Genomic DNA, 12,627 nt, shown 5'->3' with positions numbered 1-12,627 from the left:
GAATCGAGCCCTATCCACCTCGGAATGAGCTATGGTCTGAGATCCACAGGGCAGCTGCATCCTGGGACTATGCCAATCATTAACAGCAAAACAAAGTGTTTAAGAGAGAACATGAAGCTTTTGTGAAATCTAGCAAAGGGGGATATCTTCCAGATAGTTCAAGGCCTTCCCTCAAACTGACATTCTGTCCAGGTGCCTCCTCTTTATACCCAGCGTGTCATCCAAACAGAACCCTACAGTGGGCACTCTTCAGATCTGAGAAGGGAAATAATCCTTTAGGCCATTGCTACTGATTTTATGTATCTCTGGTATAACTGGGAGATGTGTTACACTATAACTTAGCCAGATAAAAAAGGTGTGGATTTTGGACTAGGACAAAGTAATTAGAAATGGGGAGGAGAGCACTGAGTAACTGATCAAACCTACTCCCACAGCAAGGGCATGATGGAGTCCCACTGTTAAGCTTATTTTCCTTCTCTTTTTATTGAATAGGACTGCTGGAAAGCACATAACCTCCTAAAGCAAAAAGGATTGGGAAAGGTTTATTTCCTTCCTTTGTTTTTTTACTGTAGACTTGAGGCTAGTGATGAGCAAGTCCCTTTGACTCTTTCACAGTATTGGTACCAAAAAGTGTCACAGTATCCTGATACTGTTAAACCAATTTGGAAAGATTTAAAGTGTGTAATTAGCTCTACTGCAAGGGGAGGGAAGATACAAGGGGGTTCCTGCTGAGCAGGTAAGACACTTAAATCTACACTGTGTTTATGCTGGGAAATGGTGCGTGGTACCACAGCACTAACGTCATAGCTGTTACAGTACCCATCATTCCTGACCTTTGAGGTAGTTTCAGGAGATACGCCCCAATTACAGTAATTGGTAAAATAGCAATATAGATATGCATTGTCTTGGAAATAATGAATTCTACACCAGTTGGGATTTCAATTAAAACCAGAGCGTGTACACCCTTTGCTGGGTTATGTATTTCATAAATCCCTAGGAAATCCATGGCATTAATCACGGCTCTGAATGTGCTACCCACCATCAGCGAGGGTGTCAGAAACTGGCCTTTAATGGCAAGAACTCTTATTCTGTGCCTTCTTGTAGGGAGAGGTAATTGACCTTTCTGTATTAAAATGTAATCCTTCTGTGAAATGAGGAAATAGAGCAGACTTCTGTTAGAACTTGGCCCTGGCAAGTTGTTAAGGCATCTGAATGGCAGTCCTAACAGCCTGTGGATACCTTAGGTCATGATCTTTGAGATTCATTCCTAGTTTATCCTTCAAATGAAACTCCAGTTGAGATCTGCTTTGGTTGTGATGACCCTGGAGTGCACAGTGGTCCCAGGTGCTTGTGTTGGTTTGTTTCCTGAATTTGTCCATACGTGGCTTTTGGACTCTGTCTCTGTCTGTAAGCGTATCTACTCGGCAGGATGTTCCTACTTCCCTATGACTGTCTCAGCTGGAACAAAGACATCTTTGTGCACAGAAATTCCTAGCAGATTAAATTCTTCTGTTCTTAACTCCAGTGGAAATCTGAAGCACCTCCATTGATGCCCAGGATTTTTATTATTTAATTATTTAGCTTGTTCTGTTTTAAGATAAAATCCCCTGTAGTTACAAAAAAAATTTAGTCCATTGAAGCAGTATGTGATAGCGGATGATGTTCTAGCTTTTCCTGTGAAAGATTCCTAGTTTCTAGTAACTAGGACCTTTAAACTACAGGCCAGGCGGTATTGTTAATGATGACACTGCTTGTTCAGTCCACAGGAGCTAGGTAGTCTCCACCTTTCCAATTTGTAATGTAAAAAACAACTACAAGAGAATATAGACTAAAACAGCAGCTGCAGCCAATAGACAGGATACCAGCTGTGAGTGAGCTGTAGTGCTGCTCTGCTTGCTTGTGTCATCTGCAAATGTTACCGCTGAAGCAGTGTTGAATAGATTATTGATCAAAAATATTGAACACCACTAAGCCACAAAAATTCTAGAAGAAAACATGGTAGAAAGAAGTCAGCTTCTTGTTCTCTCTCCGATAACAGCAATGCTTTAAAAACTAACTCCCTAGGAGATCTTAAAAACAGCTCATGCATGCCACATTAGTGCATCTTCGGTGGAAGATTTTATAACTCAGTGTCACACAGTAATAAATCAGATGTCTTGGGGGAAAAGCTAAAGACCTGTAATTCTGTCAGAAAAAGTCAATATGTGTCCTTGACAAGCACTGTCTTCCATCAGACAGGTGACTTCTGGTTTTTTGGTAGTTTCAAAACAGCTATTCCTGTATGTCACATGAGTTCACTGTGAGACTAGCTCAAGTTATGTTTTTCACATGTTCTAAATCTTCAAAGTCCTGTGTTAGAATTCCTTCAGAGATACTATAGACTTGATGCCATTTTGGATTCTTAGATCAAAAAATCCACGTCTGTACATTTTCTGAGCCTACTTATTCAAAAATACTTAGTCTGAATAGGTGCTGCCTCATGGCATTCTCAGATACAAGCAGTCAAATCTCTGTGTCATCCACAATACAAGATGGGATGGAAAAGCTCTCTTCTGATAACTTTTTAAACTTACTATTTGCGATTTCATTGTATATCTCTAGCAGAGGACCTGTGCCTGACTTAAGTTTTCTGGTTTTCCCCGGTGGGTTTTAAAATGTCTTCTGAATTAACCCTAATTGACCACTGGTCATTCTTCAACTAGCTACCTTCTCAGTATTCTTATTTTTAAACTTCTACTCATTGCTATTAAATTTAACTGCCATTAACTCCCATTTTTTACATGATATTTTTAGGCTTTGTTTCATTGCCACTAACACATCTGCTTTTAACTAGCATGGCTTTTTGCCCAGTATAATTTTTATTTCATGTTTCTAGATTCATGGCTTTTGGGGCATCTAGTAAGATGTTCTTGTACAACTATCATTTTTTGTTAATATTTCTCACTTTGATGTGCCCATGCAGTTATTCTGACAATTGCTTTAAACTTGGGAAAATTATCCCTTTGACAGTTCCAAACATATGTATCATTGGCTGATGCTATATTCTGTTCTCACAGGGTAAATATAACCACATCGTGATCACTGATACTTAGCCAGCAGCAGATTTTTAGGCTAGCAATTAACTTGTCTTTATCAGTAGAATGAGGCCCAATATTGAATGTCAGATGCCATGCTGGATGCTGAACTTCCTGTGGTAAACTTTTTAAGGACATTTTTTCTTGCTGTCTACTTGAGAAATGCAGCCAGTGGTCTCCTCAGGCTGATGTAAGAACATAGAAGATGGCTGTCTAAATCAAGATTGAAGTCTCTGTATTTAAGTTTCCTTTAAATTCATCCTTTTACACAGCCTGAGCAGATACCAGAGAAATACCTCATACCGTTTTCTAGCAAGGCTTGGTCGTTCGCAACTGCACTTCACTCTGCAGGTTGTCCTTGAGGCCCTGTGGTTCAAAATAGTCTAGCAGATAAGTCTTTCATGCGTCCCCTTCTCTTTTTCTCATTCTGTATTTACCAAACTAATATCAGTTTTTCTTTTCCTAGCATTCCCTTTATGTGATCTATCCCACAATTACCAGATAGATAGTTATGGCATAAGCTTTTCCACATCATTAGTTGGTGGCCTCCAGAATCAAGTGGCTACTTGTATACTACACTGTGTCACCTATGAGACCTACGTTTTTCATTCACCAAAAAACCAGTATTTTTCTGTAGTATTCTCAATGATGTATTAGTCTCTGTGTGAGTAAAAGCCCATTCAGTGCATGATTTTTCCCTGGGAAACCTCTAATCTGATTTTTAAAAGTCAGTAATAAGAGTACAAAGGGAAGTTGAGAATTGCTAGGTCTAATAAAGATACCAAGTGATAAAGTTATCACAGCCCATCTTTCCTTCTGGATACCCGCTACCGCAAGCAACCTTCAGTTCATACTGGCCTGAACTAGAACTGCTCTGCTGGCATAACTGGAAAAAGCCCAATTCCCTGTCCCTCCAACACGAGGCTCCCTACCGGTCCTCTTGGGTTACATTAAAATTTGGACCCTTGTTTTTCCACCAGTCTAAACCTGGCATTTAGATTAAAAAAAGAAAAGGTATATGTATACTGTAAGGAAGAAGAGAAGTTGGGAGGTAATGTGTCTGCAGCAGTGGACATTGGTACTCGTTATGAAGATACGATCTTTATGCTGCGTTTTTGTCATAGTGAAAACAAGCTGACATTTGGGTTACCTTATGGTACCAAAAATGTGTACATCTTGCCCTCTTTTACAGGATCTGATTAAAAATAAGAGATTATGTTTTTGTCTTGATTAAATTTGTTATAAAAATCATGCAATAATGTGTTCAAATGAAATAGTATTGCTCTGTTGCTTGATTAAGATAAGACTAATTGTGGGCATAATTTTCATCAAATTAACTGAAAATAACGGGTGGGGGAAGGAAGAAGGGAAGAGAAATCTGTAACAGAATTAACATTGCTGAACAACAGCTTGTCTAGACTAGAATGTGGAATCAGAGAGGAATTGGGCCATCTTTGTTCTTAATAGGCATTCAGTGTTTTCAACGTTTCTCTTTTCAGAACCCGATTTCTCTTATCTGGATGCCCTGGCTCCTTATCAACCTTTGGCAATGAAATGTGTTTACTGTCCCATTGACACAAGACTGAATTTTATTCAGGTGTCTAAATTACTCAAAGAAGTCCAGGTAATGAATTTTCTGTTGCCTTTTCTAACCTTTCTTCACACACCTGAAATAAATAGGTCAATTGTGAACAACTGTTACATTAAACAATAGCAAAATCAAGACAATACCCAAATTCTTTTTTCCATGAGAGAGCACACAGCATTGAGCTCTCCTTTATGATCCTGCTCCAAAATGAATATGGCATGACTGCCAATCTCTGCACAGAGTGGCTGGAAGATCCCTAAAAGCTTAGAGCGCAGAGCAAATGGTGCGTACGTTCCTTTCCTCCTTTTTAGGTATATATAGTCACAATAACTTTATTCCTTATTCTTTTTCATGTTTGTATGAATAAGCTGGCTGTGTCTAACACAGTCTTAATGAAAAGGATACCAAGTGCTGAGTATCCTCAGCTCCCTCAGCTTTAACCATCTCCTCTGCTCTGTATCCTGGAGCTGATACTTGCGTTGGTCCTGGCACTGCTGTTCTGGAGTTTCACTCCCATGTTTCTTCCAAATCCACTGCTTTCCTTACTCCATTTGCAAAATCCAGACTTCTGTCTAGGAAGAAGGCCAGAGTGTTCATGTAGTCTCTGCTTTTCCCCCTTGACTCTTTTTGGCTTTAGTGGCCTCTCCTTGTCCATACAATTAGTTTCTACTGAAATTTGCTTTCTGACTCATGACATAATTAAAATAATACCCAGTTTTTTTCCTGGCTGAGCTTTTCCTTTTGTTCTGTCTTCAACTTGAACACAAAAATACATATTCTTCCAAACCTCTTAACAATGTCTGGATCATTTTATCTCATTGTTCTGTGACCTGGCTTGTCACCGCACAACTGATAGCAATTGCCACTGCCTGTTTTTCGGATAAGCATCTTCTTCCGTGTTACTACTGAAGTATAATGCTGTTTCCAAAACAGTTTGCAGAAACACTGTCTTGTCCTTTGGCTTCCTTAAATTCTGCAGTGATCCTTTGGGCAACCAGCGTGTTTATGCTTTGTTAATACATTGCTGACAGGTCATGAAAACTCAGAGTTGCTTATTGTGGTAATGTTTTTGCAGCCTTGCATACTGATACATCTGCCTCACTCCATGGTAATGTTTTTGCAGCCTTGCATATTGATACATCTGCCTCACTCCGTGCCATTTTGTGATGGTCTCCACCACTACTGTCATTTGCTTCTAATTTAGATGAGAATGATTTGGAAGAAAAAGCAATTGAATATTCTTCTTTTTTCTCTCCTTTTGGCAGCTAACATGACTCCTGATATTGAAGTGGTGATTAAAGACACAGATTTAGGCCTTGTTACTCTGGACACTGTTGTATACAAAGCAAAGACTGCCTGCTCCTTGAACAGTTTGTTCCAATACTGACTGGATCTTCTCGACTGCATCTTTTGGATGTTGTTTTCATACAAATAAATTAGCTTGCTAACAACAATCTGCAGACCTCCTTATGGCAATGATTACTGTTGTAGGGCAGCACGCAGAATCAACCAAACACTTTTATAAGTCACCACACTCTTCTTTTCCAGCCTCTCCATGTAGTTTGCCCGGAGCAGTACACTCAGCCACCACCCACCCAGTCTCATCGCACAGATCTGATGATAGACTGCCAGCCTCCGCCAATGTCCTACCGCAGAGCAGAGGTGCTGACTCTTCCCTACAAGCGGCGCTATGAGAAGATCGAAATCATGCCAGAAGTGAGTAACGAAAGTGGGGTAAAAGATGGTGGCTTCTTGCTCATACAGCCAAATCCAAGCTACTGCTTCAGTAGCCCCTTTGACTAAAGATATCTTGTGGCTGTGATTTACTGTTGATTATGATCATGTAAAGCACTTTCTATCAAATGGAGGGCTAAGAAGCATTTCTGAGAGAGATTTTCACTGTGTAAACTAATGGGAATTGAAAAAAACATTGTGGGCAGGCAAAAAATATGTTCAGGTTAATTGTCCTTTGCAAGGATATATCACATCTCAAAATACAGAACAAATAGCAATCTCTGCTAGCCACCTGTGAGGCAAGCCAGTCATCTCCAGTTTAAATATGAGTAAGATGAGGCATTGCAGTTTGAATTAGTGGTCCAGGGCCATGGAAAGGAACCAAAGAATCTGGGAGTTAGTAGCCAGGAGTTGTCTTTCTCGTTCTCCAGCTGTACCTGCCGTGAGAAATACACTTTCCCTTGAGGAGCGGTATTCACTGTTAAAGGTGTAGTAGTGAAATGGCTCATTTGTATTACAACAGTTTCAATAAATAGTTAATTCCTACAGACTGCTGAACTCCAGCAGGTTAATGGGTTGCTTGTAACCATCTATAATGTGGACTACTTATGTCTGCAACATCTATTAATAATTTATTAACCCCATAAATCAAATATAAATGTACCCATAATACAAAGGGTGACCCATATTCTAACAGACATGATCTTAAAATATTTTTTTGACAATCCAATCAGCACAAATGTGTCCTTGGATCAAAGGTGACAGTGGCTTTTTACAAGCAGGCGTTACTGCCCTTTAGAAACTGTTGAATATGTGAGTCTACTTTTCCTCAGAGTGTAGAGGGAGGAAGTATCCTTACTTAAGCCAAACATGAAGTACAGAACTGGTACCCATGTAACAAAATCCCTCAGCCAGTCTGCAACACCCATTCCTACCATTTCACATGTGTCTACTTTGTGGATCAGCTCTGTTAGGAGCCTGCCCAGCCCACTGGTTAGAGGACTGCCAGAGACAAGGAGGGATTTTTTAATTAGAAAATATACTTGGATGCAACTCCATCATGGCATGTATATTCAATTTTTTTTGAAATTTGCATATTTATTGGATCCTGTTAAACCTAAGACTAGTAAAACGTGGCTTCCATTCACACCAGCATGACCAAACCAAATTGTACATTCTGAGTGCAGAAAGCCAGTACATGGCTTACCTATTATTTAGATTCCACTGAAGCTTTGGGTTTTTCTCTAAACTGCAGGGGTCTAAGTGAGCCTTTGTATGTGAGCCTATCCGTTGTGTCAGCCCCGTGAAGAGGGTGGATACCAGCTTTTCCTGCAAACAGAATGCAAATTAGCATGGATGCTACAGATGAATATTCACCAACCCTCATACATTTTGAAGCTCCTGTCAAGGGGGGAGGGTTGTCTAAAAGCTAGGCTGGTCCATAAGAGTCGCAGGTTCAGCTTCTTGCTCTGTTGGTGTCTCCCTGTATGATCAGCACAAGTCTAAAACACAAAATGCAGCTCACATTGGAAAGGACACCGAGGACTGCAGAGTTCCCTGGCAGAGCTTATTAGTCTGAAGGCAGTGCCATGCTCATGGGGCTAGACCACATCAGAAAACAAGTCAGTGTTTCTCTTGTTAGCTTGGCTGTTGGCAGCAAGATCCCTTATACTTGAGGCTCAAGAGGCCACGTAGATTCAGTCTCATTGGCAGCCACTAATGTGAAAATGCTCTCCATTTCTCAAACCCAGTTCTCCAGTGGTTTTTAGGTGCCGTCTGTCACTGAAGTGAATGGATTCTTCCTATACCTCTAGGTAAAACCAGTGCATAGGAATAAAAGCACTTCCCAAAACTGCTGGGGTGTTGGAGGGAGGATGCACTATAGACAATGTTGTGGTATTTACCAACCTGGAAATGGGTATCAAAGCAGCACGTGGAAAATGAGAGCTGGTTTCTATTGCATTCACTTTAACTTGGAGTGTTCGAGCAGAAAGCTGCACAGAGAGGAATATTGACAGAAATGGCCCTTTTTTTTCCTCTAACAAATAACATCAAATTGTATTCACACAGGAGTCCTAATTTCAAAGCTATCTGTGCTCAGGGAGTAGAAACATCTCATGTGATTTTCCATGTTCAGGTATTCTCCCTGGTTTGAAAGCTGCGCTTACCAACTTGTTGCAAAAAGCTACTTAGTATGTAATGACACTCCTGAAAAGACTTTTTAATAGGATACAGAAGTTAGGTAGACCAGATCATCCCTGTGACTTTCAGGAAAACTGTTGTCCTTCCCCATTGGCGTCAGGGAGGTAGTCTTTGCTTGCCTCAGGGGGTTCTTTGAGAGTTAGACCCATTAGTTGTTGTGTGCTTGCCTCTGAGAGCAAGGCTGTGATTCAGGGCTGTTAATAGGATGCCATTCCCCAGCACTGAGTTACGCAAATCATCCTCAAAAAAGGACCTCGCTCATTCTTTTTAAGGGAACTTGCTAGAGGAATAGCAATACCAACTTTGTAGTGATCACAGACTGTCTCCCTAGGACAATCTCTATTTCAACATGTCTTCATCACATCATGGTGTGAGGCTCGTTTTTGCTTCCAGCTTGACCTGCAGAGTGGTGATAAGGCATGGGAGGGATGGTACGTTGTCTTCTACCCTGTCTGACTTCGAGGCTGAGCAGCATAGCTGATAACTGCTGAGTAGTGTAACAACGTGATCTCTCGTACTCTGTGTAAGCAGTCACAACACTCAATCCCAAAGGATCATTGTCTGGTTTGCAAATAAATGGGAGAAGGAGGAAAAAAAGACTGTCTTTTTCTGGGGCCTGTATGTCCTTTGATGCTAACCCACTAAATAAGCACCTTACTTCCCTAATAATTTTTATGTGCCATCTGCATGGCTTGCTTCATTCCCTCTCCCAGGAGAAGAGCCCTGTCTGTCTGTCCTGTTGTGCAGAGAGGTCATTAGGATGTTGGTTTTGAGAGGTTGATGCAGATGGCCTGTTGGTTTCAGGCAGGGTTTACACAGTGGTGGCAAAAAATGGCTGAAACTTCCCCTTCTGCTGGGTGGGTTGTGCAAGACAGGATTGCAGATATGATAGATGAGGCTCCCTGGTGGGGAGTATTTGCTGCTTCATGTCCCCTTTTCAGTAGTTTCATCCAGGAACAGTCTCTAATGGTGCCTGAATGTATAGGAATTTCTATACTGCGAGGAAAGGGCATTTGTTTCATGTGGGCTACCACCAGCTCTGGGGTTCTGTGAAGGGTCAAGTGGCAGTTGGAAAGGGTATTTTATAGCTCCTAGCAAACTTCGCTATTGTTATTTGTCAAAACCATGTTAGCCAAAAATGGGATGATGAAATCCACCCTGGAAAAAAAAGTAATTGCTAGATCTGCTCCAGGTCTAGGACTTGTGTCTAAAGTACATCTAAAAGTCTCATAAAAGAATGTGTGCTTCAATGAAGTCCTGATCAGGGCCCTCTCCTAACATCCACAGCCCTTTCTCAGAAATGGACATGTGCTCAAACTTCTGTCTGGATTCTGAAAGCTTTTGAAAACCAAAACAGTTGGCTCATCATGGTTTCAGTCAATACAGACTGGCAGTATGGTAGTGTGAAATTTCCTTTCCAAAACTGTTTCGGTGGTTCAGATTCTGGCCTGTCAGACTAATGTAAATTTACTTATGCTGCTGGAGCTTGTCTACATATCAATCACTTCACCGAAGAGCAAAGTCAGGTCAAGCAGGACTGTTGTATGTTAATGAGATTTACACTCAGAGCAGCCTTTGTTTAGAGAGAGGTTTTAACAGTCCCAAGGCACCAGGCTGGAATGGCTCTCAGAGGTATTGTGGAAACCTTTACACTTTAACTAATTTGTTCTTCTCCGCATCTGCCTTTCACTTTAAAAAATAATAAAAAAAAAGACTGCTTCCTGGAAATTGGTTAGGCATTGTCTATTCACAGGAGAACGATGGGAAAATGGAAAACACCTTCTGGAGCAAACAGATAAATTAAACAGTAGTGTTTGAGCAAATAATGTGCCTCCAGTTTAATTACAGCTGAACAATGGTGCGGATCACTTGATTTCAGCAGCAAACTGACTTCAGTGAGGGCTCTGCGTTTTAAAGGTACTCTGTTTGCAAGTTCTTCAGGACACAGGCCAGTATAGGAGAGTGTGAATGGGCAATGCATAGCCTGACATGAAGTGAAATTATAAGGAACTACTGCAGAGAAGAACTAGGAAAACAGCCACTTGGCAGCCCATTATAATTATGTAGCTTTCACTCCCCCCTCCCCTTCTCCTGTCTTGACTTCTCTTTCCAGGTAGGATCTTGCCAATTCCTTTTTGAGAGAAAGAAACACAAAACAGGGCTTTCATCTTACCTCTCCAACTTCCTTCCATGTTTCACGGACTAGAGAGTTTTAATTTCTGTCTGTCTTCTAACCCTCAACTTATTTTGGTGACTCTACATTATCCAGTCTCCTGACCTCTCTGTTCCTTTTCCCCTGACTATTCCCCTTGTATAAAGATGCCGTAGTCTCATTTACCATAAAGTAAATGAAATATAACCAGCCTGCTTGCTTCTGCTACTATCATTTCTCCTTTCAGCTCGAAGCTCACTGAATCCACTGTCTGCAAAATTGCCTGGAGTCCCTCCCTTGTTCTAGCACAGGCCCTTTCTGAGTTTGACTTGACCTTTTGACATTCCACTAAAACTACTCTTGTCCCAGCTTTTACCAACCTTTTTTTAGACAAAGCCAGAACCACTGTAGTCTGCCGTCTTCCTGATTTACGTCATCAGTGTTCAATGCAATCAGCTGTTCTTTTCTTCTTAAAAATGTCTCCCACCTCACTCCCGTGTCTCTTCTCTCCTGGCTGTTCAACCTGCCATGCTTCTGCAGAGAATTGTCCTCCCTTCTCCCTTCTTTTGTGGGCTTTGAATGTGTTATCCTTAATTTCCTTTGCTTCCCCCCGCCCCCCCCCCCGCCCTGTATCTTTTCTCTGGTTGGTCTCATCCACAGATTGTCCTATTTAGATTGATGAAACTCGGATCTGCTTTTCTGCTCCCCGCCTGCCTTTGCCTGCCCACATTAATATCTAGGTTTGTTTCTCCTTCATTTTTTGATGGCTGGCTGTAAGATAACACTCTTTTCTGGCCAGGCACTCACCTCCCTTTTTCCCAGTCAGCTTCAACAACATTACATTCTGACTTGACATTCTGACCCATAAACCGGTTACTGTATTTTGAATATTTTGATTGATGCCCTTTTCATGTCTTTCAAATGACTCATCTTTTGCATCTGTAAGCTGCTTGCCTTTACTCTGAAGATATTTCATGTCCTTGCTTCCCCTACATGTCATTTTTCATTCAAGTTTGAGGCTGATTTCTGCTTCTGCCGGTTCTGGCTTCCATTGTCCTCTTGTAAGTTCCTCAGACAACTGTTTCCTGCCTGCTCCCAGGCTATGCAGCATAATGGGGAAGAGCTTCATTAAACAGCCATAAATCTATTTCATTACACTTTTCAAATACCTCCTTAAAACTGTCTTTTGGCACAGGATTGGCAAAAAAGCCAGTGGTTAGCTTTTGTACTGAGACTACTGTTTATAATCCCCCCCAGGATTAGTTCCTGTTGGTTGGTCAGGACATATTTTTCTGTTTTGATTTCCAGGCTTTGGGGGCAAGGGCCATCATGTTGATCTGGAGCCCTGATCCATTAGTTGAACATGGAACATGTACGTGGAAAAGAAGAGGTTTGTTCCATTGCTCAAAACTGCAGGACTAGCCCTTCAACTTGTTTTATTTCTCCACTAGATGTTGGCTCTATGGAAGAGTAAAGCTAAGATGTAGGCATTTGCAAGCAATAATGTCAAAAACTTTAGATATTTATGGCATGATTCTTCATCCATTGAAGTTAATGAGACTTTAAGATGTGCTCCAGAGATAATTGTAGCAGACCCACAGAGACTGAAAGATCTGTTAAGTTAGGGTTAGTTTAGCAACATAATCATCCCATTGAAAACACTTGGATTCTGTAAAATCTGAGGCTGAAACCCCAACAAGACATGACTCAGATCACCCGCTAATGATTATATAGATGCCCTTAGTTCTAGGATGTTTTTTCTTCTTTGTTGGAAATGCCCTTGTTCCTTTAAGTCTCATTAGAAAGGTTCCTCGACTTCCATTCTAGTGCACAATGGCCTACAGCACGCTTGTGCCTTGTTTAATATGCTTTCTGGT

General features: G+C 41.1%; 1 protein-coding gene across 3 annotated transcripts in view; it reads left to right on the top strand.

Moving 5' to 3' along the window:
- Positions 1-12,627, top strand: part of INTS9 (integrator complex subunit 9) — a 71,111-nt gene that overhangs the window by 47,381 nt on the left and 11,103 nt on the right. For all 3 annotated transcript variants that reach the window (XM_052809921.1, XM_052809922.1, XM_052809923.1), the window contains exons 13-14: positions 4,574-4,698; positions 6,211-6,378. In XM_052809921.1, coding sequence (XP_052665881.1) covers positions 4,574-4,698; positions 6,211-6,378 — 293 coding nt within the window. The remainder of the gene's footprint in view (positions 1-4,573; positions 4,699-6,210; positions 6,379-12,627) is intronic.

This window comes from Harpia harpyja, chromosome 15 (assembly GCF_026419915.1).
Source record: "Harpia harpyja isolate bHarHar1 chromosome 15, bHarHar1 primary haplotype, whole genome shotgun sequence".
Lineage (NCBI taxonomy): Eukaryota > Metazoa > Chordata > Aves > Accipitriformes > Accipitridae > Harpia > Harpia harpyja.
This window is presented reverse-complemented; position numbering and strand designations above follow the sequence as displayed.